The following is a 27532-nucleotide window of genomic DNA, read 5'->3' as shown; positions in this document are numbered from 1 at the left end:
GCTGTGAGGATTTTCCGTTTCACAATGACGCTGCTCCCTCGGTTACCACTCATTTTATTTAGGACTCAACACCAACTGAACATCACCACGTCACGTATTTTCACATTCACAAATTGGGTTCAGCGGCCAATCCGCACATGAGCTCTGTGAGCATGTTTTATGACACACACATCTTCACAGATGCCCCACAGGGTCAATCCGGTGACCGCTAGTTTTTGTTGAGACAAGATCTCACGATGTAGGCCCAGGCCGACCTGAGACACACTCACTCTCGGTCCTCTGCCTCCACACGTGCCACCAGCCTGGCTAGAGAGCTCTCTTTCAAACCAATATCCACAAGACCTAAGGGCATTTGCCTCCCCGCCATCCACAGGGCTCCTGGATGGGCACAGCCCTGCTGGCCTCTCCCAGCCACGAATGTGGCGGTGGACGCGACGGCTCTCACCCCGCAGCAGCCTGGGCAGCTGGGCACGCAGCGCAGCTGGAAACCCAGCAGTGCTGTGCAAGGCATTGTTGGCTTGGACGACGGTTCCTGTCCCACCACAGAGGGATGAATCCAGACTGACAATGTGTCCAAGCAGCGCTGACGAGCCTCGCAGCTGGGCAGGAGTCACTGCTGACTTCCCGAGCACAATCAGACACGGACAGAAAGGAGAGCCTTAAAAACTCACGGGCTGGAGTCATGGCTTAGGTGGTTCAGTGCTTACCTAGCAAGCACCAAGTCCCGAGTCCGTGCCCCCGTACTACAAAAAAAACAAAACAAAACAATCCCCCCCCCCCCCCCCGCCGCTTTTATACCAGATTAAAAAAAAATCCACATACTTTCCTACCCAATGTACACACACGAAGGAAGAGTGTGAGGCCAGCCTGGTACACCCGCTTCCTGGGCCTTCACCCAGACCACGCTTCCCTGCAAGCTGAGTGGGAAAAGCTATGAGAGTCCACTTGGAGACTTCTGCCTAACCGGAAGCAATTATTAATCCTGTGAGTCTGATGATACGCTGGAGTTAATAAGAAATGTGACAAAGTAATTATCTGTAAAAATTAAATGCATTCCTGTAGGGGCAATCGGCAATCTGGATAGGGTTCTGTGCTTGAGCTAGCCGCGCCGGCCACGCTAGTTTCTGTGTTAATCTTAACACTGGAAGGTGAGGCAGGGGTCTCTGGAAACTGCCATATCAGCAGCAATTCTGCAAATCACTTCCAAAAAAAAAAAAAAAATGCAGGCCAGCTCAGCTCAAACTGGCAGATACTTGTCTAGCAAGTACAAGGCCCTGAGCCAAACCTGAGTACCAACAAAACAAGAAGGTACGAAAATTGTTAAATACAAAATCCTTGGACTGGAGGTGTGGTTCAAGTGGTAGAACACCAGCCATGAGTGAAAAAGCCAAGTGACCCCAAGGCCCTGAGTTCAAGCCCCAGAATTGCTTCTTTTATTTAAAGTAAAAACTGAAATACTCAGTTGAATAATTAACTCAAGTAATTCATAAAATACAAGTGACTTGCAGTCATAAATTTTTTTTTAAAAAGCTGATTTTCTAAGGCCCTTCAGGCATATGATCTTCAATAACAAATGAATTTAATTTAATGAACTGGCTTAAGTTAGATTCAATATTTGGTTTCAAAATAAATGTTTAAAATTTTCTAAAAATGATAATTCATTATGAAAGTCCATCAAATGTTGGTCCACTTTTTAACATGAAAAGCTAATAACCAAGGAATAGGAAACATTAATAAAATAAATTGTGCTAACTCAGGATATTTAGTATCTAGTCATAAGAACAACAATAAGGGGCTGGGAAGGTGGCTCAGTGGTAGAACGCTTGCCTTGAGGCCCTGGGTTCGATTCCTCAGCACCACATAAGCAAAAAGAAAAAAGAAAAAAGCTGGAAGTGGCGCTGTGGCTCAAGTGGTAGAACTCTAGCCTTGAGCTGAAGAGCTGAGGGACAGAGCCCAGGCCCAGAGTTCAGGCCCCATGACCGGACTCCAAAAAAATAAGAATAATAATAAGAGTAAAAATAAAATTATCATACTTTCCTTTTTGTAGAAAAGTCAGGAATAAAAAGATATTATATCAGGTGCTGGTGGCTCACATCTATAATCCTAACTACTCTGGAGCTGAGATGTGAGGATCATAGTTCAAAGCCAGCTTGGGCAGGAAAAGTCTGTGGGATTCTTATCTCCAATTTAACCAACAGTATATAGGAAGTGAGCTGTGACCCAAAGTGGCAGAGTGCTAGCCTTGAACAAAAAGAGCTCAGGGACAAAATCAAGCCCCACGACTGACAAAAAAAAAAAAAAAAGCCAAGATACTAAATTGAAGAACTGAGTATTTTTAGCAAGGTGTAGGGGCTCACATCTGTAATCCTAGGTACTCAAGATAGGAGGATTGTAATTTGAGGACAGCAAAGGAGATCATCTTCATAAAATGTGTGGGTTTGTTGGCCCCCACCTGCCCTCCAGCTACATGGTAAGTGTAAATAGGAGGATTTTAATCCAGGCTGGTCTGGGAAAATAGTGAGACCCTATTCATACTAATAGAAAGTGGAAGAGCACCTGCCTAGCGAGCGCAGTGCTGCGTTCAAACCACAGTATTGCCCCAAAGTATGATAATAAAAGAACTATTTTGTGTATACCTTTACAGCAAAGAACTCTCCTCTATGATGTGCAAATAGCAAGTGGTCTCCTGGGGCGGACACCCCCCGGATGGCCACGCAGGGCTCTGTGGGCAGCCCACTCCTACGCCAGACTGCCGGCAGAGTTCCGCAGCAATGCTCAGGGTCACTTCATCTTTTCCTGCAAGGCTTCATTTTCAAAGGGCCTTCAAAGTCCCAGTAACCACGCACGTGACTCTCATGCTGGCTGGGCCTGGGGAAGCCCCGGGGCCCCTCTGGCTGAGGACAGCGGGCTCAGCCTGGGAGCTAATGATGCAACAAGACAGCGTTTAGCCAGGCGTCCCCGCCTGTGATCACGGCACTCCCAGGGAGCTGAGACAGGACGTGGGGTTGGAGGCCAGCCCAGGCCGAGTAGTGAGACCTTGTCTCATAAACACCCCTCCCCCCAGACGAAAACCAAAGATGGTGTTTAATGAACACCAAGGTCTGCGATACAAGCCCGGGTGGCGGGTTCATGGGGAGGTGCGGGAGGCCTGCGGTGCTTTCTGGGGTAGGCAGTGGCACCCCTCCCGGCGTTTCCCCCGGGAGTAGAGCAGGGCGGGACTGGCCCCTCCCAAGGGGCCCACGCTTGGCTCAGCGGGTTGGCAGGCCTTGCAGGGTCCCTGGGTCTGGCAGGCGTCGCGGTAACCCTGCTGCAGGGTGGGATGAGCCCGCACAGAGAGAGCCCCGGCCTGGCACATGGCATCTCTGAGGCGTGCTAGCGGCAGCCATGTGCAGCGGGACGCAGGCCTGTGCCCGAGACCCAGGCCTCCGCGGCCCACAGGTAGCCAGTTGGGTCACTGCCTCTCCCTTCTTTCCTCTGTGGAGCCCTGGGGGGGTCATGGGGAGGTGGCGCTTCCTGAAGTGCTCACAGTACCCACAGTGCACTGGGCCAGTGCAGGCTTCGGTGGCCCGAAGGCCACAGGGACAGGGGGCAGCACGCAGAAGACTGTGGCACAGTGCCAGACACGGGGGATTGGGGGGGGTCAAACGTCCAAGCAGAGTAGTGGCAGAGGTGCTGGGTGGGCAGGACGTGGGCACAGGGCCCGATGAAGAGCAGGGAGGGGTCGGGCTGAGGAGGCATGCCATGCTGACGGGAGTGGGCGTAGCCCAGCTTCTGCAGCCACAGGGAGGGAGGGAGAGCAGCAGAGACTGTGGGGGGGCTGGAGGGGGCCGGGCAGTCCCCACGAGTCCACGCATCTCCAGGAGGTCCTTGGCAATGGAGGAAGGCTGCCCGGATGCACCTCCTCGGCTGTGGACTCTCCACCAGGCTTGGCGAGAGTTTCTGGCTCTGCAGAAACATAAGGAAACATGACGTTCCCTCTGGTGCCCGTCCCACGGGCCCAGGGCCTGCTGTGTGTGTGTGTGCGTGTGTGTGTGCCAGCCCCAGGGCTGCCAGGCAGAAGGGTGCGTGCGTGCGTGCATGCGTGCGTGTATGTGTGTGCGTGTGTGTGTGCGTGCGTGCGTGCGTGTGTGTGTGTGTGTGTGTGTGTGTGTGTGTGTGTTCAGCACACACCCTGCTCTCCTCTCTCCTATCCCGCGACTGTTCAAGCAGTCTAGGGGAGCCTCCAGGGCAGGGTAACTTCCAGAGAGGAAGCTCTGGGGGAGGAGGGACTGGGTGCCATGAGGGAGGAAATGCCCCTGGGGCCTGGGGGGGGGGAGAGGGGACGGTCCTGCAAGATGCAGGAAGCAAGTCCAAGGGCTGAGCAAGAAGCCAGGCTGTGGGAGGGCCGCAATATCAGGAGACACCAGCAGGGGGCAGCACCGGCCCACATTGGGCAGAAGGTCCTTCTACTTTTCCCCACGCCCTCCACTGGGTGCAGATGAGGCTCAGGGCCAGCAGCGTACTTTCCACAGGCTCAAGCTGGGGCCAGGACCCCTCCACAAAGAGCCAGGGGCCTGGGTACGAGCACCCTGTGCTCCCCACATGGGCTCTGGGCAGGGCTGCAGCGGGCAACGTATCTCTTGAGCTTTCCCAGAGAAGCTGGTCACTGGGGGAGAACCAACCCATCCCTGAGGTGGAGGGGCAGCCAGACTACGCAGGGCCAGGTGGTGCCCATGATGTAAGCCGACCCTGCCCACCCCAGGGCCACACCCCACCTGCCCAGAGCCGCGGCTCAGTCACCGTCAGCAGAGGCCGTCACTGGGTGTCAGGGTCTTGGAAGCCCCAGGCCTCTATGGCGGCAATGAGGAAGTTCTCGGAGCACAGGGGCTGGTTGTTAAAGGTGTCGCAGTGCCCGGTGCGGCCCCGGTTCAAGTCCCCATCGATGTAGAGCGCCTGGCCGCCACCTCCCCCTGTGGGAGGCTGAGGTCAGTGGCCACCTGTGCCCAGCACCGCGCCCCTCCCACCCGCCAGGAGCCCAGCCCCGCACGGGAATCCAGCTCTCCTGGCCCTAAATCTCCCACTGACCTCCGCCCTCCCCGCCCAGCCCCTGGACCTGCTGTTCACGCCGTGACTCCCAACCCCTTGCCTGGTCTCTCCGGCAGCACAGGGCCTCTTCTGTTGCTATCACAGGGCTCAGGTAAGACCTCTGGCTGGACATGGGGGTTTCAGCCTCCCCCCGCCCCCCCCCCCCCCCCGCGCCTTCCTCGCAGGACAGGCCGGGCCCAGGCTGGCGTGGAGGGACTGGGCACCCACCGATGATGAGGCAGTCGCTGCCCCCCGCCATGAACATGGACTCGGTCTTGGAGGGCAGGTTGAAGTGCCGAGCAGCCAGGAAGGGGGAGAGCCGGTCAGCGGGGTCTGAGGACACGGGGTGGCTGAAGGGGGAGGGAGTGGCAGTGGTCTCTGAGGACAGGAAGGATGCTGTCTGCTTGCTCAGCTCTGGGTGCTTGATGACCACCCACTCATAACGCTGCACCTCTGGCTGCAGCTGAGGGCGAACGGGGAAGCGTGAGTTCCTGGCACATGCCAACCCGCTGGGCGCCTTCTGCCCCTCCCTGCCAGCCCCGGCCTTCTCCAGTCCACCACTCTGCGGTGGGCCAGCTGGGCCCTGCTGGCTTGCGGGGCGGAGGGGGGGGCTGGGCTCTCGAGGTGGGGGGCATTAGGGACTAGAGGCGAAGGAGATTGCCCCAGAGGGGGACCACTACCATAGAAACAAGCCAGGGCCACGTAAGCCAGGGTGCCAGGGTTCAGGTCGCACAACTCCCCAGCAGAAGACTCTCGGCCCCACTCACCCGGAACACGAAGCATTCTCCAGTCCCAAAGAAGCAGAGTTTGCCGCCAAACTTATTCCTCTCGCTCCAGTCTGTTGACAGGTAGGCGCCACACACCTGGGGAGGAAGGCTGGGCTGAGGCCTGGCCCTCAGCAACATTGCCCGGTGCACGCCTGCTGGGGACAGTCACAGTCGCAGCTGGGGGGGCTGGGTGCTACAGCTCCCCACCAGGAGCAAGGTGGGTGGGGAGAGGGCTGAGGTCCGGTCCTCCCGATACTTCTGTCTCCCCTACAGGCCCTCAAGCTCAGGAGGAAGCTCCCGGGATGGACCGTGTCCACACTGACGGTGGTGTGAGCCCACTGACGGGCACGCTGGCCTGAGACCGGGTCCCCAGCCCGTCGGGGCCTCCTCACCTCCTTCTGCGTGGTCTTGATGAGCAGGAGGGTGGGCTCATGCCGTTCGCACTGGAAGTAGAACCTGCAGACAGAGACCACACATGCCGCTCTGCGCCCCTCTTGGCCGCCTGCAGCAGCTGCCGGGCTACGAGGCCAGGAGCCTGGAGCGGCCCCTCTGCGCTGTCTCGTGTGCACCTTCGCGCCTTGCTGCTGCCCCGGCACCTGCCCCGGTGTGCGAGGGGAAGGAGAAGCCTCACGGCACGTGTCCCCCAGTGGGCAGAGCCCAGTGCCAGGCGCTGTGGGCAAATGAGACCCAGAGGAAGAGGTCCTTGCTGAAGGAGAGCACATGTCCCGGCCGCCTGGCACGCCGGGCTTGGCGAGTGTCCCTGTAGGCTGAGCGAAGTGGCTCCAGCTGTGCTAAAATGCTTGCACGGCGGTTGCAGACGGGCCTGGGTGGGGGCTGGGCCACTCTGCCTGCACCACCCTTGCCAGGTCACAAGCAGAGTTTGTGACTAACTCATCTGAGCCTTGAAGTGCTGAATCGGGGTGACCCTGCCCACACTGCCCCAGGGCTGGGAGGGCAGGTGGCCTGCCAGAATGCCACGCGAGTGGCGGGTGGAGTCACCGAGCCACGGGCTGGCACAGCTTCGGCCACGCAAACTGCCACCTGCGCCAGGCCAGTGACCCACACAGGGGGCGGGGGGGAGAGAGAGGAGCCAGGAGGCCGGGCTTCGTCCCATTCAGTCCTCCCCTCGGTCCCATGCCCTCCTGAGGCAGAAGGCTACCTCTTCCCCTACGTCCCCCCGGAGCTGTAGTGTATGCATTAATGACCTTCAAAGTCTGGGCAGCCTGGGATAACAGAAGCCCAGAAAAAGGGCTTCAAATTCTCAGGCTCCATAAGTGAGGCTGGGCCTCCCTAGAGGCCCAAGCTCAAAGACTCATTTCTGGTCATCCCGTGACCTCCCGCAGGTGGCCAGCAGAATATGCCTGAGGCTCCAGAGCCTCACCTGGTCAGGCTGTACCCATGCTGCAGGGAGGAGAAGAGAAGGAGGGGCTGGCAGAGGGCAAATCGCTCCGGGACCCACGACCAGATGTCTCTCATCTCCTTCACGCTGACAATCTCTGAGTGGAAGTTCTCTGCGTGCACGGCCAAGTGCACAAACTGCCTGCAAAAAGAAGGGAGGGGTCAGTGCCCCCAGCCCTGACCACACACCCGGCCTGAGCCCAGCACCTTTCCTTGAAACTAAGCTAAAGGGGACACCTCACTTCCTCAACCGGCTCACAGCCTGGTTCCAGGTGCCAAACAGGATCGATCTGTTCTCTGGGATTCCCCTTCCCTTCTCCTCTCCCTATCTCCCACCCCCCTTAAAAGCAACTTTTCTCTCATGAATCAAGACAGACTATAGCTCTGATGAGAAGAGTGCTGCGGGACTAGCCAAGCACCGGCAGGTTACACAGCCAAGGCAGAAAAATGGATGGACGGACAGACAGACAAGACAGACAGATGAACCGTGCTGGAGTCAGGCTGAGGCAGTGCGTGGAAGCCAGCCCATGAGAACCAGCCAGGCCCTGAGAAACAGCAAGCAGCCAGCTCACAGTGGGACAGCAGGAAAGCAGAGAAGCCAGGTGTGGAGGTGTGGTTTCAGACCTACCTTTTAGAAAGCGAGACACTGAAAAACAGGAGGAAGCAACGGACACGGAGAAGAAAAATAAAATAGACAAGGAGAAGTTAGTGGTGGGTCCCGATCCCTGATCACACTTTCTTTGGCCCAGGAGAAAGAGAACTCCATGCCAACAGCCATGCCTACAGCACCATCTCAGCACGGGCTGTGAACCAGCACGCTCCCGGGGGCTGCGCCCAGGGCAGGGAGGCCACACCCAGCCAGCCAGCCGCTGTGGAGGGCGCAGCAGGGGCTGCTCTGTCCGACAAGACTCCTGGAGCCGGCCTGGCCCCGCTGTATCTTCTGACCCATGGGAGGTCCAGCGTCCCCCTCAGCCATGGGCCTTGGTCCCTGAGGGCAGGCCCCTGTGGGTCTCATTCCGGATATAGCCAGGTAGCCCCTTCCTGCTTTCTCATGGGGCCAGGTAGACAGATGGCCAGAAGCAGACCAAGCGATCAGCAGGACGAACTCACGCTCAGACCCCGAGGATGCACCGCACCAAAGCTGCCCACTTGTGTGGAGACCCCTTGCAGGCTGCAGAGGCTTCACACACGCACCTGCACATACACGCACGCGCGCGCACACACACAGCCCAGCCCAGGGCCGGCCTACCTCTTCTGCTTGACGGTGATGCCCTTCTGCTTCAGCGCTTTCTCATTGGCCATCTGCAGGAGCTGGATCTCCTTGCGGGAGAAGAGGCGGATGGCGAATGCCTTCTCCAGCAGCTTCTCGGGGGACACCGTCTTGGCAATGTCCTTGACGAACATGCGGATGTCCTGTCTCACGTTGTCTGACTCGAGGGGCTGGCCCACTCTCACCTTGTGGAAGAATTTGAGGATGGCCAGAGCAACTCGGTACAACACCTTGTAGCCTTCGACGAGGAAGACATCAAAGACGCGGGCAAAGTAGTTGAGGGGCAGCTCGCCGAAGAGCCAGCGCTGCCAGTCAGAGTAGACCTGCAGGACATCCTCGGACACGGCCACCATGAGCTTGTGGGCCGCCTGGCAGTACTTGTTCACCAGATCCCCGAACGTCATGCAGGAGGACTCGAAGGCCAGGAAGCTCTGGTCGATGAGCTTCTTGCTGGGGTCGTTGCAGGCTAGGATGCGGCAGGCCTTCTCGAAGCACTCGGCCTCGTCGATGCTGTAGTGCAGCAGCAGGGCCACCACAGCTGGCAGAGCGGGGCAGAAGGAGATGTCGGGGAACTGGTTGGCGATGCACAGGAGGATCTTGCGCACGGCGCCCTCACCCCGGGCGTTCAGGCAGTAGGTGGGCACCTGTGTGTTGTCTACGAACTCGGGCAAAGGCAGGCTGCTGCTGCTGTGCTTGCCCACGATCTTGCCCACGATGTCGCTGTACACGCTGGCGTCCGGCGTGACTGTGCGGCAGGGGATGTCTCGGATCAGGCGCTGGTACACCTTCCCCCGAAGGGCGTGGCTCTGAGCCCAGTAGCCCTGGCGCGCCAACTGCTTCAGCTCCTGCAGCTCCGTGCAGCTCAGCTCCTTGGGCCCCAGGTCCTGGATGGCAGCATCCATCTTGTCCCTGTCCACAAAGCAGTTGTACCCCGAGGAGTCCATGGCGCCTGGTGTGTCTGGGAGGAGAGCCCTGGGCTGCCAGCAAAGAGAACAGAATCGTTAAATCATCCAGCCCCCTTTCCAGAATTTTCCCTCCAACCTGCCTGCCATCCCAGACCGAGTAAGATTGAAGCACACACATCCAAAAAAAAAAGTCACCTTTTAAAGATTTTGCCTCATTTTCTAAAAAGTACTCTTGCTTTAAAAAAAAAAAAAGTGGCTGGGCACTAGTGGCTCACACTGTCATCCTAGCTACTCAGGAGGCTGAGATCTGAGGATCATGGTTCAAAGCCAGCCCAGGCAGGAAAGTCCATGAGACTCTTATCTCCAATAAACTACTGGAAAACTGGAAGTGGTGCTGTGGCTTAGGCAGTAGAGAACTCGCCTTGAGCTGAAGAGTGTAGGGACAGCGCCCAAGCCCAGAGTTCAAGCCCCATGACCTACCAAAAAAAAAGTGTTATTATTACTTTTTTTTGTCAGTTGTGGGTCCTGAACTCTGGGCCTAGGCACTGTCCCTCAACTCTTCAGATCAAGGCTAGCGCTCTACCATTTGAGCCACAGCACCACTTCTGGCTTTTTCTGCTTATGTAGTGCTGAGGAATGGAACCCAGGGCCTCATGCATGCAAGGCAAGCGCTCTACCACTGAGCCAACTTCCCAGCCCCTATTATTATTATTATTTTGCCAGTCCCAGGGCTTGAACCCCTGAGCTCCTTTTGCTCAAGGCTAGCATTCTACCATTTGAGTCACAGCGCCCACTTCTGGCTTTTTCTGTAATTGAAGAATCTCCTGCCTCGGCTAGCTTTGAACTGCAATCCTCAGATCTCAGCGTCCTGATAGCTAGGATTATACATGTGAGCCACCAGCGCCCGGCATCTAAAAAGTACTCTCGGTAAAGTACTACTGCATTTAGAATATGTGGCAGGGCTAGACCGAGGACTCACGTGGCAGAGTGCCTTTCTTGTAAGCACAGGGCCTGGAATTCAAACCCCAAGACTGAAAGCAAAAAGAAAGAAAAAACCAAAGTGGCAGTTCTAAGAAGTCCTTGAGAACTTCTCAACATCAAACTTGTCACGTGGCTCCAAGTTAGAAGCTTGGACTGGGTCCCAGACGGCTACAGACAGCTCTCCACCTGGGGAGATCCTCTCAGACTCCTTGGCCTGACAGCTATCTACCGAGGAGCCAGGATCAGAGGAGACCGCTGGCAATGCCTTCTTGGAGCCTGTGAGAGGAGTGCCGGAGCCGCTGCGAGGTGGCCGGGCACCCGCTGCTCCCCGCGTCAGATGGAGTTCTGAACTCAGCTCCTAACTTCCTGATCCTGCCCGCTTGAAAGCTAGGTTCTCGGTAGGTAATTCTGGACGGAATCACTGTGGGGAGAGCTGAGAAATCGCAGCTCATACATGCCGGTCTGGGAACCAGACATTTCTGGGCCCACAGAGCCAGTGTTGGGATTCGGTGCTGGCTGGTCACGTGGACAGCTGCTCCAACTGGCAATGTGCTACTCCAGACTCTGGACAGGAAGCTCTGACACCTGCCCCGGCCCCAGGCTGCTGTTCTGCATGGGCAGCACGGAATCTCCATGCACATCACACGAACCTTTCTGCCCAGGACAGCCCAAGAATCTAGAGATGTCACAGGAGTCAGCTTCAGTGGGTGTTGGCAAATGACTACACTGTTCTGGTTTCTCTTGCATCTAGAACCTTCACCTGAAAATAGAAGAAAAGAAAAAGAATTACAAAGTAAAATCTAATGTGTAGGGCTATCCTGAGCACGCATCTTGGCATGGTGCTATGTGTGGTAAAATACACATGAAATTTACCACTTGGCCCGGTGGCAGAATTCAGTGGCACCAAGTCCCTTCCACATTGCTGTGCTACTGTGGCCCCACCCTCTCCACACCATTCACCTTTCCAAAGTGGAACTTTCCTGCTTCAACAGTAACTCCCGCCTTCTTTTCTCTCCTGCCTTCCTCCCTCCCTCTCTGCTTCCCTCCTTCCTCTTTTTTTTGGGGGGGTCCGGTCGTGGGGCCTGAACTCTGGGCCTGTCCCTCAGCTCTTCAGCTCAAGGCTAGCACCCTAACACTTGAGCCACAGCACCATTTCTGGCGTTTTCTGTTTATGTGGTGCTGAGGAATCAAACCCTCATGCATGCAAGGCAAGCACTCTCCCACTAATCCACCTTCCCAGCACCTAGTATTCTAATTTTTGTCCTCATGAATTTGTTCTAGGTACCTTGTATGAGTACATTATTTGTCCTTTTTTTTTTCTTCTGTGCTAGTCCTGGGACTTGAACTCTGGGCCCTGGTACTATTCCTGAATTATTTTTGCTCAAGGCTAGCATTCTACCACTTGAGTTAAAGCCCTATTTCTGCCTTTTTGGTGGTTTATTGGAGATAAGAGTCTCATAGACTTTCCTGCTTGGGCTGGCTTTGAATCACAATCCTCAGAGCTCAGCCTCCTGAGTAGCTAGGATTACAGGCGTGTAGCCTATAATTACTGGCTCCTGGCTTATTTGTCCTTTTGACTGATTTATTTCTCTTTGCACAATGATCTCAAAGTTAATCCATGGGTAGCCACCAGCAGAACTTCCTTTTCTTTTCCTGGAGGGAGGAGAGGGATGACAGGAGCCTCTCTGTGCAGTCCTCAAACCCTCCCTCATCCCGCCTCAGCCTCCCTCCTGAGTGCTGAGATTGTAGGCATGCTCTGCCACGCTGGGGCACAGATTCTGATCCTTTCAAGGCCCAGATATATTCTGTCTATGGAGGGACCAGTTTTGTTTACCACCTGTGGATGGGTGGACATGTGGGTTACATCCACCTCTGGGTTACTGTGGATAATGCTTCCATGAAGAAGGTCACAACACTTTCAGTGTTTCAGGCTTATACTCACTGATGGGTTTACAGAGGCTTTCCTATAGAAAACACTCACTAAGGGCTGGGAAGGTGGCTCAGTGGTAGAGCGTTTGCCTTGCATGCTCGAGGACCTGGGTTCGATTCCTCAGCACCACATAAGCAAAAAGAAAAAAGCCGGAAGTGGCGCTGTGGCTCAAGTGGTAGAGCACTAGCTTTGAGCTGAAGAGCTAAGGGACAGCGCCCAGGCCCAGAGTTCAGGCCCCACGACTGGACCCAAAAAAAAAAAGAAAAAAAGAAAAGAAAACACTCACTAAAACAAAGTTTTCTGGGGCTGGGGGTATTTGTTCCTCAGTGGTAGCATACTTAGTAAGCATACTCCAGACTATGGATTTATTTCCCAGTACTGCAAATGAAAGAAAAATGAAGGTCTTCTTTTTTTTTTTTTTTTTTTTTTTGTCGGTCGTGGGGCTTGAACTCTGGGCTTGGGCGCTGTCCCTCAGCTCTTCAGCTCAAGGCGAGCGCTCTACCACTTGAGCTATAGCGCCACTTCCGGTTTTCTGGTGGTTTATTGGAGATAGGAGTCTCACGGTCTCTCCTGCCCGGGCTGGCTTTGAACCGCGATCCTCAGATCTCAGCCTCCTGAGTAGCTAGGATTACAGGCGTGAGCCACCAGCGCCCGGCTGAAGGTCTTCTAATAAGCATCACCATCATATTAATGTGATGGGTTTTTTCTTTCTTTCTTTCTTTCTTTTTTTTTTGCCAGTAGTGGGGCCTGAACTCGGCCTGAGCACTGTCCCTCAGCTCTTCAGCTCAGGGCTAGCACCATTTGAGCCACAGTGCCACTTCTAGCCTTTTCTGCTTATGTGGTGCTGAGGAATCAAACCCAGGACCTCATGCATACAAGGCAAGTGCTCTTACTACCAAGCCGCCTTCCCAGCCATTAATGTGATTTTAATACATCCCATTGGAAAAGCCCGGCCCACACAAGACCAGGCCTGCTGCCTGGCTGGTCCCATCAGCAGAAAGCATCTAGTTGGTAGTCATGGAGGTCACTTTGTTTTGGGAGGGACAGCAGAGGGGGTCTCTTCTCCTCCCTGGCTCTGAAGAGGTCATCAGGACAGCCTGTCTGTGGGCACACAGCTCAGCGGCTCACATCTCAGTTATCTATGGAGTCTGAACCTCTAAAGCCAGCCTAGACCCATCCTGTGTGGGTGAAAAGAACTTGCTCCTTCTCTGTGAAATAAACATGTTTATCACCATAATGGGAGCTGTGCGGCGCAGCACCAGCCTTCACTCTGCGAGCCCTACGTTCAGGTTGAATATTAAACTTGAATCTCCAAAGGCAATGCGTGTACTTTGCAGGTTACCTCCCAGAGAAGTAGTAAAAGGGTGTTTGGTGTTTGGTGTGGGGGGAAAATAATCAGGCACGCTGGATGGAAAGGGACCCCACATTTCATGATCCGTTTCCCTCTCCAGGCCCCAATAAGAAAAGCGGGCTGTTTCTGGGGCCTAATGGAAAGGACATCTGTAAAATGGGTCCAGAGCAGTTGTTTCCTACAAAACATTTTATTGCCTAAGTGATATAGGAAAAATTCCGCTCTATACCTGCTGACTCATGAGGTTCCGGTGGTAGGGCTTCCACAAACTGTGTCTGCCAGGGGACAACTACTTTACTGAGGGTCATCAGGGCATGACTGTCCCCAGAGAAGCTGGGGGAGGGGGGGGCAGGGAGGCTGGAGTGATGAGAGGAAAGCAGCTGGAGGAGAGCTGAGCAGAGAGCCCGGCGCAGTGCACAGGGCAGGGTGAAGGCCCTGGGGCAGGGACAGGTTCTGTGGAGAGAATGGAGCGGCAGATTGTGCATGGGAGGGGCAGCGGGCACCCCGGGCTGCAGGTGCACAAGCAGTCTGCAGGTTTCGCTAAATGCAGTGGGAAGCAGGGAAGTGTGCGATCCAACTGGCATTTCTGTTGTGAAGATAAAAAGTCTATAGGAAGCACTCCATCAGCATGGCTGCTCAGCCGTCCAGCGTTTCCCAGCTGTGACTGCCCCTCAAGTGCCCTGCCCGGCACTTGGTGGGCACTCAGGAGCACCTGGGAGTGACACCCCGCAGGGCAGTGACTGGGAGTCCTGTGGAGAGGAGCAGTGTGAGAGACTCAGCCGTGCAGCCGAGGCTGGTGAGGATTTCCACACACTGCTCTCGAGCCCGGCTTCCCTGCCCGGCCACTTCCTCTCCCTCACTGTGAGCTCCTCCAGCGAGCTTCACCTCTACTGGCATACCCACGTGAGAGCTCAGTGCACCTCAAGAAGGCAAGCAAGCATTTCTTTAACAGGAGAAAAGATATCAGGTAGCGGTGGCTCACGCCTGTCATCCTAGCTACTCAGGAGGCTGAGATCTGGAGGATCTATTCGAAGCCAGCCCAAACAGAAAACTCCATGAGACACTCTCTAAAATAACCAACGAAGAATCTGGACTAAAGGCTAAAGAAGCAGAGTGCTAGCTGAGAAAGTAAGCCAAGTAAAATGCGAGGCCCTGAAGTCAAACCCTAGTATAAGCAAAAAAAAAAAAAGTAGATAAAACCAGTTTCTTTCTTTCTTTTTTTTTTTCAGTTATGGGGCCTGAACTCTGGGCCTGGGCGCTGTCCCTCAGATCTTCAGCTCAAGGCTAGCACTCTACCACTTGAACCACAGTGCCACTTCCAGTTTTCTGGTGGTTTATTGAGATAAGAGTCTCACAGACTTTCCCGCCCGGGCTGGCTTTGAACCAAGATCCTCAGATCTCAGCCTCTTGAGTAGCTAGGATTAAAGGCGTGAGCCATTGCACTGGCTAAGTGTGTTTCTTTTTTTTTTTTGGGGGGGGGGTCTGGTTGTGGGGCCTGAACTCTGTGCCTGGACACTGTCCCTCAGCTCTTCAGCTCAAGGCCAGCGCTCTACCACTTGAACCACAGCTTTTTTCTTTTTACTTATGTGGTTCTAAGGAATCGAACCCAGGGCCTCATGCATGCAAGGCAAGCGCTCTACCACTAAGCTACCTTCCCAGCCCATAAGTGTGTTTCTTTTTAAGAACAAAACAAAACAGGCGGGGCACTGGTGTCTCATGCCTATGATCTCAGACCCAGGGGCAAAGATGTATGGTAGAGTGCTCACCTTGCACATATGAGGCCCTGGGCTCAATTCCTCAGCACCACATGAACAGAAAAAGCCAGAAGTGGCGCTGTAGCTCAAGTGGTAGAGCGCTAACCTTGCTTGAGCTGAAGAGCTGAGGGGCAGCACTCAGGCCCAGAGTTCAGGCCCCACAACCAACCAAAAACAAAAAAAACCAAAAAAACCAACAACCCCAAAACAAAAACAAAGAGCGCCAAGCACCCATGGCTCACGCCTGTTGTCCCAGCTACTCAAGAGGCTGAGATCTGAGGACTGAAGTTCCAAATCAGCCTGGGCAGGAAAGTCTGTGAGACTCATCTCCTTTCTGAACACCAGCAATTTGGAAGTGAAGCTGTGGCTTAAATGACAGAGCACTAGCCTGAAGTGAAAATGCTCAGGGACAGTCCCCAGGTCCTGAGTTCAAGCTCTAGTATTGGTATGCACATGTGCACACGCATGCACATGCATGCACACACATACACAGATACAAAGGAGTACTAGAGGGTGCCCAGCCCAGGAAGGAAGACCTGGCCTGAGGGACTCTGCAGGGCCTGGAACCTTCCCCACGGTCACGGCTCCCTCTGCGAGTGGGCTAGCCAGGCTGGAGTAGCCCTGCCCCAGTTCCTTCCTCCACAAGCTCAGGACTCACTTCCCAACAAACACTGCTTCAGCCTGGCAGTCACGAGACCTCTGCTTTCTCATCTCTGAGCGGAGGACATAATTTTCCCCAACAGTTGGATTTGAAAACAAACTCACTCCCATGTGACAAACACACAGCCTTCCATTCAGCCTTGGTGATTACATCTGACACCTACCGCACTGGCTGCTGAGCCTGCCTTCCCGGGGAGCAGAGGGGCCCACAACCATGGCTCCCTTTGCCCCAGACCATTATTCATTCTCCAAACTTCTAGTGAGGTCTGGCCTCTTCCCTGCTGGCCCCAGGCTGGGGCCTGGAGATAAGACAGGGTGACAGTGGCAGTGAAAGAGACTCACAACCACAAATGCACGTGGGGAGGAGAGGGAGAGGCACGGAGCCGGGGACATGGAGGAAGGGGCTGGCTCGGCACTGGAGCGCAGAAGGGTGGTGGCACCCCAGGTCTATAAGACATGTGGTTAGCCTGCTGCGGGTCTGAGACAGATCTACGGGAAGGGCATGGCAGTGTGGTAGGGCCTTGGTGGGGGTGGGGTGGCATGAGAGACAGCAGGCTCTGGGCCCATGTAAGGGGCAGTATGAAAGGTTAAGTACCTGACACTTCAGACTAGCATTTAGGAAAATCTCCCTAGTCTGAGATCTGAGGATCGTGGTTCAAAGCTAGCCTGGGCAAGGAAAAGTCCATGAGACGCATCTCCAAGAACCACCAGAAAACTGGAAGTGGTTCCAAAAGGTAGAGTACTAGACTTGAACAAAAGAGTTCAGAGACAGCACCCAGGCCCTGAGTTCAAGCCTCATGATTGACAAAAAGAAAAAGAAGAAAAATCTTCCTAGTGGCAAGTATGGTGGCTCAAGACTGTCATCCTAGCTACTTGAGAGGCAGAGATTAGAGGAAAAGGAAATGAAAAGAGGAGAGGAGGAGAGGAAGGAAAGATCTCCTTGGTGGCCTAGGATGAGAGGCAGAGAAAGGAGGAAAAGTCTAGCTAAGAAGTGAGTGGCTGCGGGCTGGGAAGTTGGCTCAGTGGTAGAGCGTTTGCCTTGCATGCCTGAGGCCCTGAGTTCGATTCCTCAGCACCACATAAGCAAAAAGAAAAAAGCCAGAAGTGGTGCTGTGACTCAAGTGGTAGAGTGCTAGCCTTGAGCTGAAGAGCTGAGGGACAGTGCCCAGGCCCAGAGTTCAGGCCCCATGACCGGACCAAAAAAAAAAAAAGAAGTGAGTGGCTGGAGCCGGGTACCGGTAGCTCACACCAAAAAGAAGAAGAAGAAGAAGAAAAAAAAAGAACTGAGGATTGAGGCTCAAAGCCAGCCTGGGCAGGAAAAGCCATGAAGCTCTTTTTTTTTTTTTTTTTTTTGGTCCAGTCGTGGGGCTTGAACTCTGGGCCTGGGCGCTGTCCCTCAGCTCTTCAGCTCAAGGCTAGCGCTCTACAACTTGAGCCACAGCGCCACTTCCGGCTTTTTTTGTTTTGCTTATGTGAGGAATCGAACCCAGGGCCTCGAGCATGCAAGGCAAGCGCTCTACCACTGAGCCACCTTCCCAGCCCCAGCCATGAAGCTCTTATCTCCAATAAACCACCAGAAAACTGGAAGTGGTGGTGTGGCTCAGTGGTAGAGTACTTGCCTTGAGCTAAAGAGCTGAGGGATAGCACTCAGGTCCAGAGTTCAAAAGCCCCACCACACACACACACACACACACACACACACGCACGCACACACGCACACGCACACACGCATGCGCGCGTGTGCACCAGGCCAGCCAAGGAGGGTATTCATGGTGATTTCAATGAGATCTTCTCAAGCAAGTTCAGAGCACAGGCGAGGCCCAGCTGGCCTCTCAACAATGGCTTGTCCCTGTGGTGCCCGAGGGGAGGGAGGCCCCGGGGAGGGAGGCCCCGGCACATTCAGACACCAGGGAAAGGCCAAGGCAGTGCCGCCAGACTGAAGCCCAGAGAGCCTCCCGGAGGGGATCTCACGCTTGCTAAGACTCGTTTGAAGTACCCCAGGCCTAGAAACCTTCCCAGATTCTAATGAATACCCACCCCGACCGCCCCACAGGACCAGGCTGACTGGGACCTGGGCCCAGGCCTTGCTGAGCTTTGGTCCCTGCCAGCAGTGGTGATGACCGCTGCTGCCCAGCTCGGCTCTTGCCCGGCACCACAGCAATCCCTACACATGTTCCCAGAGTGCAGGAGCGGACATGGGCAGAAATGAAGAGCAGAGGAAGTGAAATACGTGCTCCAGCCCAAGCATGCGGGAAACCTTGATGCACAGCATCAATGGACAGCAGCCAGAGGGGGCAGGGAGAGGCACAGGACAGAGAAGTACCTGTTCTTCTTGAGAAGGCTCCTGCTGGGACTCAAAGCGTGCCCACGCCTGCCCTTCAGCCTTGCTGAGCACCATCGATGCCCACAAGGCAGGATAAGCAGACAGTTAAGGAGACAGAGGCCTCCACATCTGCTTGGCACCAACCATGCCGACTAGGCCAGAGAGACGGCCTGAAAGCCGACAAGCCCCATTCCAGCCCCGGGGTGTGCTGTCTAGGGATGAAGAGGACACAGTCATTACCACAAGATGACTCTGATGCCTGATAAGAAGATACTTAGAGTGCCAGGGACGCCCCAGGGCGTGGGTTGAGAGCAGAATGCGGGGGAGGCGTGTTTGGTGGCTGAGAACGCAGGTGCCCGTGGCGAGGGAGTCTAGAAGGGTGTCCAGGCAGAACAGGGGGCAGGTGCGTGGAGAAGAGGTGCTGGTGTTGTGGGGGGGTGATCTACAGGTATATTTGCCCAGACGCAGGGAGGGAGAAGGCTGGAGAAACACACTGCACAGCTGGAGGGGCCACGGCTGGGCACGGGGCATGAAAGTAGCTATGGAAGAGTCCCAGCGGGCGGGAGCGAGGGCAGGGGGAGCCGCTGGCGCTCGGCGGCAGGTGGTGATCACACCCTCCTGGACCCTTCCGCGCAGCGGTCCAGCCTTCCTGCCCACCCGCCACAAAGAGGGCAGAGGCCCACTGTGTCCATCCCCAAGACCTACTGGACATTCCAGAGACACAATCACCTTTAGGACCTGGTCAGGAATCCTGGGCAGGCGCGAGGCGGTGGTGGTAAGAGGTTGACAGCAGCTGCTTATCCTCTTAAGTCTTGGCACATGTCAGGACTCTGAGAATTGAGAGAAAGGAGCCACTAGTCTAATGTGTCCACTGCACGCACATCCCTTCCTGCTCTTTCTCTGTCTCTCTTTCTCTCTGCTAGTACTAGGTCTTGAATTCAGGGCTTGTTGCTCTATTGTTTTTGTTTTCCACTCATAGCTGGAACTCTACCATTAGAGCCATGCCTCCAGTTATGGCTTTTTATTGGTTACTTAGAAATGAGTCTTGTGGACTTTTCTATCTAGGCTGGTTTCAAACCTTGAGCCTCAGATCCCAGCTTCTTGAGTAGCTAAGATTACAGTAGTGAGCCACATCCACTCTTTCCAGAACCTTTTCAATACCTACACTAAGTGTCTGCAGCCAAGCTAGGTATAGCAGATACAGAAATAAGACACCTGGCAGAACAGGTGGAAAAACAGATTTGTAGGCACATGAAGATAGAGGCGCAGAGAAGGCAGACGTGGGCCATAGCTAGAGGAGCTGGTGGAGGTTCTGGTAGCTGTTCTCGGAGGGGATTAGACAGCACTCAGCCTGGATGGTGGTGGGAGTGGGGTGGGCATTCTGGGTGAAGGACCCGCACAGGTGGCAGCAGGGAAGAGACTCGCTGACCACAGCGGCTCCTCCGAGTGTGCGTCTGTGTGGTGGGGAGGACAAATCGAAAAGGCCCTTCTCCCGCCAGGAGGCTCTACCTTTGTCCTACCAGGGACGGATGGGTGCCAGGGCATGGGGCACTGAGGCAAGGAAGCAGCCAAGCTTTCTACTTGGGATCTGGTTTTGTTTTGTTCTGGAAGTCTGCAAAGTGGAACCAGAGGCCGCAGCCATTGGGATTGTTCCGTTCGCTGGGGGGCGTCGGGGGCAGCTGGCTGCCCGGGGCGGGCTCCGGCCTGGGCTTCCCGTGCGCTGTGGCTGTCAGGGTGGAAGAGGCGCTGCTTCAGCACCGGCATATTTTGAGCACACTCCCCTGGGCCCCCACTGAACCCCCACTTCTGGCAGAGCCATGGCTAAACAGAGGCCTTCCCTACCCCTTGCCTTACTCCTCTGCCTTTTTTTTTTAACCTCTACTCCCAGGACCTCCCCCCCCACCCATCATTTCTCTCTCAAGAGGTGACCTCCTCTACAGCAACCTCACCCCCTCATTCTCCCCGAGTACCCGTCCCCTCCTTCCCTCCCGGGGCTCCCGGCTGAGCTCTGTGGGCCTAAGTCTTGCGCCCTGTGCTGCCCTCTGCTAGCAAAGCCAGGGGCAGCTCAGCCCCAGCTCTCAGGAACCTCCTGCTGGAAAGCCTGTCCATCCCCACCCCCTTACCACACCCAGGCCAGCAGACTGCTCAGAGGCTCACAAATACCCCCTCTCTCCTAATACCCTTCCTCAGTACCACCTCCCCTTCACCCATATGCCAGTCTTTCTCTTTTTTTTGTCCGGTCCTGCAGCTTGAACTCAGGGCCTGGGTGTTGCCCCTGCGTCTCTGTGATCAAAGCTAGCACTCCAATGTGTGAGTCGCACCCACTTCCAGCTTCTTAGGGGTTACTTGGAGGGAAGTCTGACTGGCTCTCCTCTCGTGATGGTCTGAACACTCAGATCTCAGCCTCGCAGGTGGCCTGGGTGACAGGCACGAGCCACTGATGCCACCCTCTGTATTCCCGGAAGCTCAGCCAAGCCTCAGCTTCCACCGTCCTGTCTGCTTGTCTCAGTGCCCGGCATGGGCCAGCCAGGCCGAAGCAAGCTTTGTGATGCCTCAGAGGGGGAGTGAAATCAAGCCACATGCTCCAAGGACCTGCACAGGGCTGGCACCTGGTGCTGCCCCGAGGCCTTGTCTGCTCACCTTCAGCACCCTCCCCTGTTCCTGGATTCTGGCACTGCTGGGGACTGGGGCGGGGGAAGGGAGCGGGCTGCCAGGCAGGAGCTGCCCCTTTATCTGCATCCCCACAGCTGCCATGGCCCAAGTCCAGGTTCACCTTGTGGACTCCCTGTCCCATGCATGCTGGCTGAGACAGTGCCGGCTCCACTCTTAGCGCTGCCTCTCCATTTTGACCGTAGCAGGCTCCACCCAACTCCTTCCTGCAGAGCTTCTCTGCCTGCTAGCATGGCTGCCACGTAGAACAGAGACCTCGCGTGGGGTGTCTGCCTGCTGCGCCAGCTCTGCGTTCATTCCCGACTCGTCAATGTCTTGAAGAGGGCCTGGGCACTGTCCCTAAGCTCTTTTGCTCAAGGTTATGGTTCTACTACTCTAAGCCACAGCGCCACTTCTGGTTTTCCAGTGGTTAATTGGACATAAGAGTTTCATGGGCTGTCCTTGCCCAGGCTGGCTTTGAACTGCCATCCTCAGCCTCCTAAGTAGCCAGGATTACAGGCTTGTGAGCCACCAGCGTCTGGCCCCTCAGTGTCATTTTGTAGGAATCTGGCTTCCTCTGGCCCGGAAGCTCCCATGTGGGCTTCAGTCCCACGCCTCCCGTGGCTTCCGTGGTGTCTCACAACCTCCATGTTCCACATGATTCCGGTGTAACTCAGCTCCAACTCCCGGCCCACCCACTGTGCTCAAGGCTTGGCCCGTGGCAGCCCCCCTAAGACACGTCCTGACCCCTTCCTGCCCCTCCTACAGTGGCTCAGGGGCACGGTGCCAACAGCGTTACACTCATGACATGCCAGGCTCAGAAGGAACGTCCCTGTGGGGAGGAGAAGCAGAACACGCCATCCTCTTCCGATCACCCCTCCTTCCCAGCGCTCCGGGGCCAGGGCCTCCCTGTCCAAATCTGTCTCCATTCTTGGCACAGTGAGACGTTGCAGTGGCCTGCTTCCATGTCCCACTCTTCTACTGGATGGTGACTCTCCTCCCCAGTGTGCCCTGGCAAGTGGGAAATGGAGGAGGAAACAGGAAGCGACTCGAGAAAATCGCAAATAACTTGGGCCCAAGATGAAATTTAATTTTGAAGGCTGAATCACAACAGACCGCATTGCCAGCTGGTCCCAGGCAGTGGCCTTCCCCAGTAGGCAGCTTCACCTGACCAGGAAGGCCAGGTGGACGCCGCCCTCCGCGCTGAAGCACAGCATAGGAATCTGCCAAAGGTGAGTGGTGACTGGCACCCCACAGTGACTACCAAACCGCTGGTGACAGGGAACTCAATAGTGGGCCCTTTGCTGATGGCACACAAGAGCAGGCACGTGCAGGTGCAGCAGGGATGTAACCAGTAATGAGGTGTTAGTCACAGCACCGCGGGCCAGCTGGCCTGCCAGCTAGGACTGGACGTTCAAGCGCAGGGCTCGGCAGTGCAGTGGTACCTGAGCCCCCCACCCCCCACCCACTGGACTGTGAGGAGGGCCTTTGAGGCTTAGGCTTGGCTAGCCACTCAGAATGGCTTCCAAGTTCCCTGTGTCCTTTTCCTGGGCAGAATACCTTCTCTCAGACTGGTCTGGCTTGCTCACAGTGGCTGGAATGAGGCTCTGCTCGTTCAATATCTTTTATTGTCTGAACTCAAAAGGGTTTTCCCAACAGCAGGTCAGGAAAAACACATCGCAGGACACAGAATAAGAATCTGTAGAAAAGAGAGAACGCAGCCCAAACCCAGCAGCACTAGAATTTTGATGGACCTGAGTTCCAAGTAATATGAGACAGGTGTCCCTGTGGAAAGCCAGGCACGGGGCAGGTTCTCAGCACGCAACTCCAGAGCTAGCTAGCCTGCCTCCTGGGATGCAGTCCTGAAGGCTGAATCACTTTAATAGGCATTCAGAATGCTTCCTGCATGCCAGGGTGCCAAGGACTGGAGCTCAGACAGGCAAGGCCTCACCCCAGCTCTCAGTGAGCGCTGGCTCGGGACAGTGTACTGACTACCCTGATGAGAAGGGCAGGTGCTATGACTGGAAGGCAAGGACGCTGCCCCCGCACACACAAGGAAAAAGGGTTCAGGGAAGGATTTTTAGAGCCAAAGCTGAAGAATAACAAAGAATAAGGAAGTATCTGAGACAGCATGGGCAAAGGACAGGGCCACAAAAGACAGAACCCATCTGGAGCCGGGGCACAGGCCAGTGAGCATCCCTGCACTCAGATTAAGTAAGGATGCTACAGTCCAGCTCACAGGCTGAAGGAGCCTTAGGGCCCAGGAGTCTCTGTGCTGTCCCCAAGGGACAGCGTCCTGAAGTCTGGGAGCGAGGTACCTTCCCCACACCACAACTTGATCCTCCTAAGGCCTACAGGTGTCCAAGTCAGGAAGGCACAAAGGATTTTTGCTAGCATAGGAACGGTGTGGAGTAATCAGGGATCAGAAGCAAAATGACTCAAGGAAAGGCTGGCAGGACAGAGCTGAGGAAGCTTTTGGTGGGGCCCAGGAACGAGCTGCACTCAGAACAGTCAACAGGCTTTTATTGGTTAACAACAGAAGAGTGTGTAGCATCCAATTATAACTGTAACAAGCATATGTGATGATACACACTGGCACTTGGGAGGCTGAGTCGGGAGGAACCACAAGTTTGAGGACAACCTAGGCTACAGAGCAAGGCTCTGTCTCAAAAAACAAAACCAAGAGCAACAAAACTGAATGAACTATGTAAGGATCAGGGAGACACACAGTTTCAGACATAGTTAGAGAAACAGTCCAAGCTGTGTCCGGAGCAGTCTCAGCCATTTGAGCATGCCCTGGTGTCAGGAGGGAAACCACCATTGCTTACACACACCCTAGAAGCAGGAGCTGTAAACCTTGCGCAGACAGAGGCATACTCCGCAGTGTCAGCTTTTCCTCATCTTTGTCCAAGGAGGCCCCCAGAGTGGGAAAAGATTGGAGAGTGAACATCAGACATCTACCCTTAGTCCATTCTTTCCAAAGTCCTGCTTGCTTTAGCAGCAAGGGGTTCTGGAGAAGCAAGGCATTGCTAAGAATTCTGCAACTGTGGATCCTTGGGCCTGAAGGGTTTTGGCCCCCTTCCCCCAAACTCCGAACACTCTTCCAGGACTAATCTGTAGTATAAAAAATGCTGTCTTTTGAGATAAGTGACACCTAATCTAAAGGTTTCCCTGAAGGTAAGCACAGGTGAGACAATAAAGTCTCCGGAAGGACAGAGGAGCCATTGGAGTTTGTACCTTTAGTGTCTGATATCCCTGAAGCAGCTCTCCACTCTACCCCCATCCACCAAGCCAACAGCTAATCAATTAGCCTTCTGTTCTCTTACTGCTTTTCTTTGTGCCTGTGCTATGGCTTGAACTCAAGGATCCTCACGCTCACTCAGCTTTTCCAATATGGCAGGTGCCCTACCATTTGAGCCACACCTCCACTAATGGCTTTCTACTGGCTAGAGACAAGAGTCTCAGGGGTTTGTTTATCTGAAGTAGCTTCAAACTGATTCTCAGATCTCAACCTCCTGAGCAGTTAGGCATGAACCATTGGTGTCCAGCTTTTATTTCCTAATTGTTTAAGGATGTAATATTTACGAGTACCAAATTCTTGGGCCTAGGGCTGGGAAGGTGGCTTAATGGTGCTTGTCTAGCATGCATGAAGTCCTGGGTTCAAATCCTCAGTAACACATAAGCAGAAAAAGCTGGAAGTCGTGCTGTGGCTGAAGTGGTAGAGTGCTAGCCTTAAGCAAAAAACGCTTAGGGACAGCGCCCAGGCCCTCAGTTCAAGCCTCATGACTGGCAAAAAAAAAAAAAAAGGGGGGGGGTCTGGCACTCAAAGCCTTTCCCAGTGTGACACCAGCCTAACTCCCTACCTTCCCCTCCCTCTCTTCTCCTTAGGGCTCCCGACACGACACTGCCCTTCTCCAACAGCTGAAGGTGGGACCATGGCTCTGTGACTCCATACATACCGTTCCTCTGTCTGGAGGGTTCTCTCTCATATGTTTTTCCCCTCCTCATTATCATTTAAAACGAAGCTTCAAGCCCTTCTCTGAGTCCCTCTACCCACCACCCTCTAGCTGGATGTTAGTCCCTTCACACCACAGCATGCTCTGTCCACTATTCTTTTTTTTTTGTTGTTGTTGTTGGTTGTGGGGCCTGAACTCTGGGCCTGGGCTCTGCCCTCAGCTCTTCAGCTCAAGGCTAGCGCTCTACCACTTGAGCCACAGCGCCACTTCTGGCTTTTTCTGCTTATGTGGTGCTGAGAAATCGAACCCAGGTCCTCATGCATACAAGGTAAGCACTCTACCACTGAGCCACCTTCCCAGTCCTGTCCCCCATTCTTAAAACATCTATTACCACACATTTCTTTGCCTGTTTCCTCACCCCTCTGTAAAGCAACTTAAAAGTAGAGATCCAATCTCAGTGCTGTGTCCTCAGCACAGTGCCTCCTCATATGAAATCAACAAATGTTGAGAGAGAATAAGGAAACTCTTTGGAAGATGAATTCAGTCTGGTTCTTAGTAAAAGGCCTGAGGTTTTGTTTCATTGATATTATCTCCATTTGGAAGGTGACGACTACAAACAGCCACTGAAATTACTGCTTCAAGTTGAAAAGGGCTTCTTTCTTCCATTCACAGAGTTGTCATAACAGAAAAGGTATGCTCAAACAGGTAAAACATTGAACAGGGTAAACCTTAAGTGCTTTTTTACAACCTGTTTCATTGTCCTATGTACTTGAAACCAGCAACCATCCAGAAGCAAACACTTCATATGCTTTTTGAGGTTGGCTCAGTCTCTAAAGAGAATTAAGAGCAATATGGTATGCCCAAGGTCACAGACCTGCTGGACAGTCCTGACAGGTGTGGTTAGCTAGAGCTAGCATGGCCCTCCTGCAGGTGAACTTGCAGACACAGGGGGGTGAGTTTTATGGTTGTTATGAAAACCCTACCCAGATTACTAGATTACTTCTGCATCCCAGAAGGTCACCCTTAATCCAGCTGAGAGCCACTGCACCAGTCCTCTAGCGAACGCCTATCACCACGACAACAGAACCTTGATTCCTTTCAACAACCACTTAGAGAGAACCTGGCTCACCCTATGCCAGGCAATGGGGGACACAGGGAGGCGCAAAGATGGACGCGATGTGGTCCCAGCCCATTCACAGACTAGCCACCCAGGAAGAATTTCCCATAAAGGCTTCATCTGAATACCAAGAAGATTAGCTGAGGATCAACCCTCAGAATTAGAAAATAACTGCTTACTGTGGTCATACCACTTGCTCTGAATGGTACCTGTAAAATCTTTGAGATTTCTGGATCTCATTCTCATTTCAGTTCATTTTCTTAAAGAGGAAGAGGAAGGGGGGGGGAGGGAGGGAGAGGGACTCACTTGTCTTCAAAACAATCAAACAAACATTTATAAGGTCGTACTATGAACTGAGTATAAAACGTGAAACACAGGCCTTGCTCTCAAATAGAGGAAATGACAACACAAGCCAAATTATGGAAGAACTCTGCAAATTGCCTGGAAAGTACCTGCTGACTCCGGGGCAGTGTAATGAAGAAGGGCATCTTCCAGCCCCTCTACCCACCGTGGAAAGGCAGGCAGACGCCTTTCGTCTGGAGAGACACGGTCACCTCACCGTGTCACCTCACCGTCACCACGACAGCTGGCCTCTACCTGCACGGCGCCCAGGTGAAGGAGGCAACCTTCGGCCTTTAAAGTCAGCCCCGCATTTCCCAACCCAGGAGGCCCCACAGCACTATTTGCACACGGCACCGGGTCACCCTGGAGAATCGGTGCCCAGGCTGCCAGCACCCCTGCCCCGGGGGCCCGGCGGGGCGGCCCACCCGCCCCTGGGCGCCGGCTCTGCCCTCCAGCCCAGCCTCCCGGGGCTCCCGCGGCAGAGCCGGGCTGCTCGCGGCCACCTCCACGGGCGGGCCCGGCGAGCGGCTGCCCGGCGCCAGGCGGACGCGCTGGGCAGAGCGCGGGGGCTGCGAGCGGTACCTAGGCGTCGGGCGTCGCGGCGGGCGCGGCGGGCGCTGCGGGTCTCGGCGGCGGGAGGGGCGCGGGCAGCTGTTGCAATCTCCCACCGCGCGAGGAGGATTTCCGACCCGGCGGGGACGGGAAGCGCCCCAGGGAAGAGGGACTCGGAGCGGTGGCCCGGCGCGGCGACACCGCGCCCGGGGCCGGCCGGCGGGCGGGGCCGGCCTGCCGGAGGCGCTCCCGGTCCCGCGGCTCCCGAGCCCGAGCGCCACCGCAGTCAGGTCCCCAGCGCGGTCCCGGTCGCCTCCCGCGGCACGTCCGCACGGCCGTCCCCCCGCCCCCCCCCCCCGCCGCGCGGTGACAGCGGCGCCCGCACCCTCCCTCCCCCACCCCCGCCCGGCCGCCCGCCCCGGAGCCCGCGCCCGGCCGCCACGCCCCCGCCGCGCACCCACCTCCGCGCGCCGCGCCGCTCGCCCGCCTCAGTGCGCCGCGCGGTAGCGCAGC

At 55.1% G+C, this 27532-nt stretch overlaps 1 protein-coding gene across 7 annotated transcripts; it reads right to left on the bottom strand.

Annotated features, from left to right (window-relative positions):
• Positions 1-790: 790 nt before the first annotated feature.
• Positions 791-27247, bottom strand: LOC138825458 (TBC1 domain family member 24). 7 transcript variants are annotated; one of them, XM_070020048.1, is made up of 11 exons: positions 27050-27247; positions 19133-19233; positions 11036-11145; positions 8479-9476; positions 7858-7875; positions 7213-7371; positions 6224-6287; positions 5832-5927; positions 5293-5527; positions 4755-4949; positions 791-3945 (listed from the first exon to the last, which is right to left on the bottom strand). In XM_070020048.1, exons 4-10 carry the CDS (start codon positions 9441-9443, stop codon positions 4795-4797), a joined length of 1692 nt encoding a protein of 563 aa, XP_069876149.1. In that variant the 5' UTR covers positions 9444-9476; positions 11036-11145; positions 19133-19233; positions 27050-27247; the 3' UTR covers positions 791-3945; positions 4755-4794. The 7 variants fall into 7 exon arrangements, with proteins under 7 accessions (XP_069876149.1, XP_069876150.1, XP_069876155.1 ...); XM_070020049.1 differs by lacking the exon at positions 27050-27247 and adding an exon at positions 19913-20000; XM_070020054.1 differs by lacking the exon at positions 7858-7875.
• Between the last annotated feature and the right edge of the window lie 285 nt (positions 27248-27532).

The sequence above is a fragment of the Dipodomys merriami genome, unplaced genomic scaffold, assembly GCF_024711535.1.
Source record: "Dipodomys merriami isolate MVZ:Mamm:240054 unplaced genomic scaffold, mDipMer1.0.p SCAF_137, whole genome shotgun sequence".
NCBI lineage: Eukaryota > Metazoa > Chordata > Mammalia > Rodentia > Heteromyidae > Dipodomys > Dipodomys merriami.
The sequence above is the reverse complement of the archived record's forward strand: the minus strand, read 5'-3'. Positions and strand labels throughout refer to the sequence as shown.

Excerpts from the sequence above, each read along its gene's own strand:
- LOC138825458 (XM_070020048.1), bottom strand. The coding sequence starts at position 9,443 with ATGGACTCCTCGGGGTACAACTGCTTTGTGGACAGGGACAAGATGGAT. Across the intron at positions 5,928-6,223 it reads TCAAGACCACGCAGAAGGAG|GTGTGTGGCGCCTACCTGTC; the intron begins GTGAGGAGGCCC and ends CTTCCTCCCCAG. Across the intron at positions 5,528-5,831 it reads GAGAATGCTTCGTGTTCCGG|CTGCAGCCAGAGGTGCAGCG; the intron begins GTGAGTGGGGCC and ends GTTCGCCCTCAG.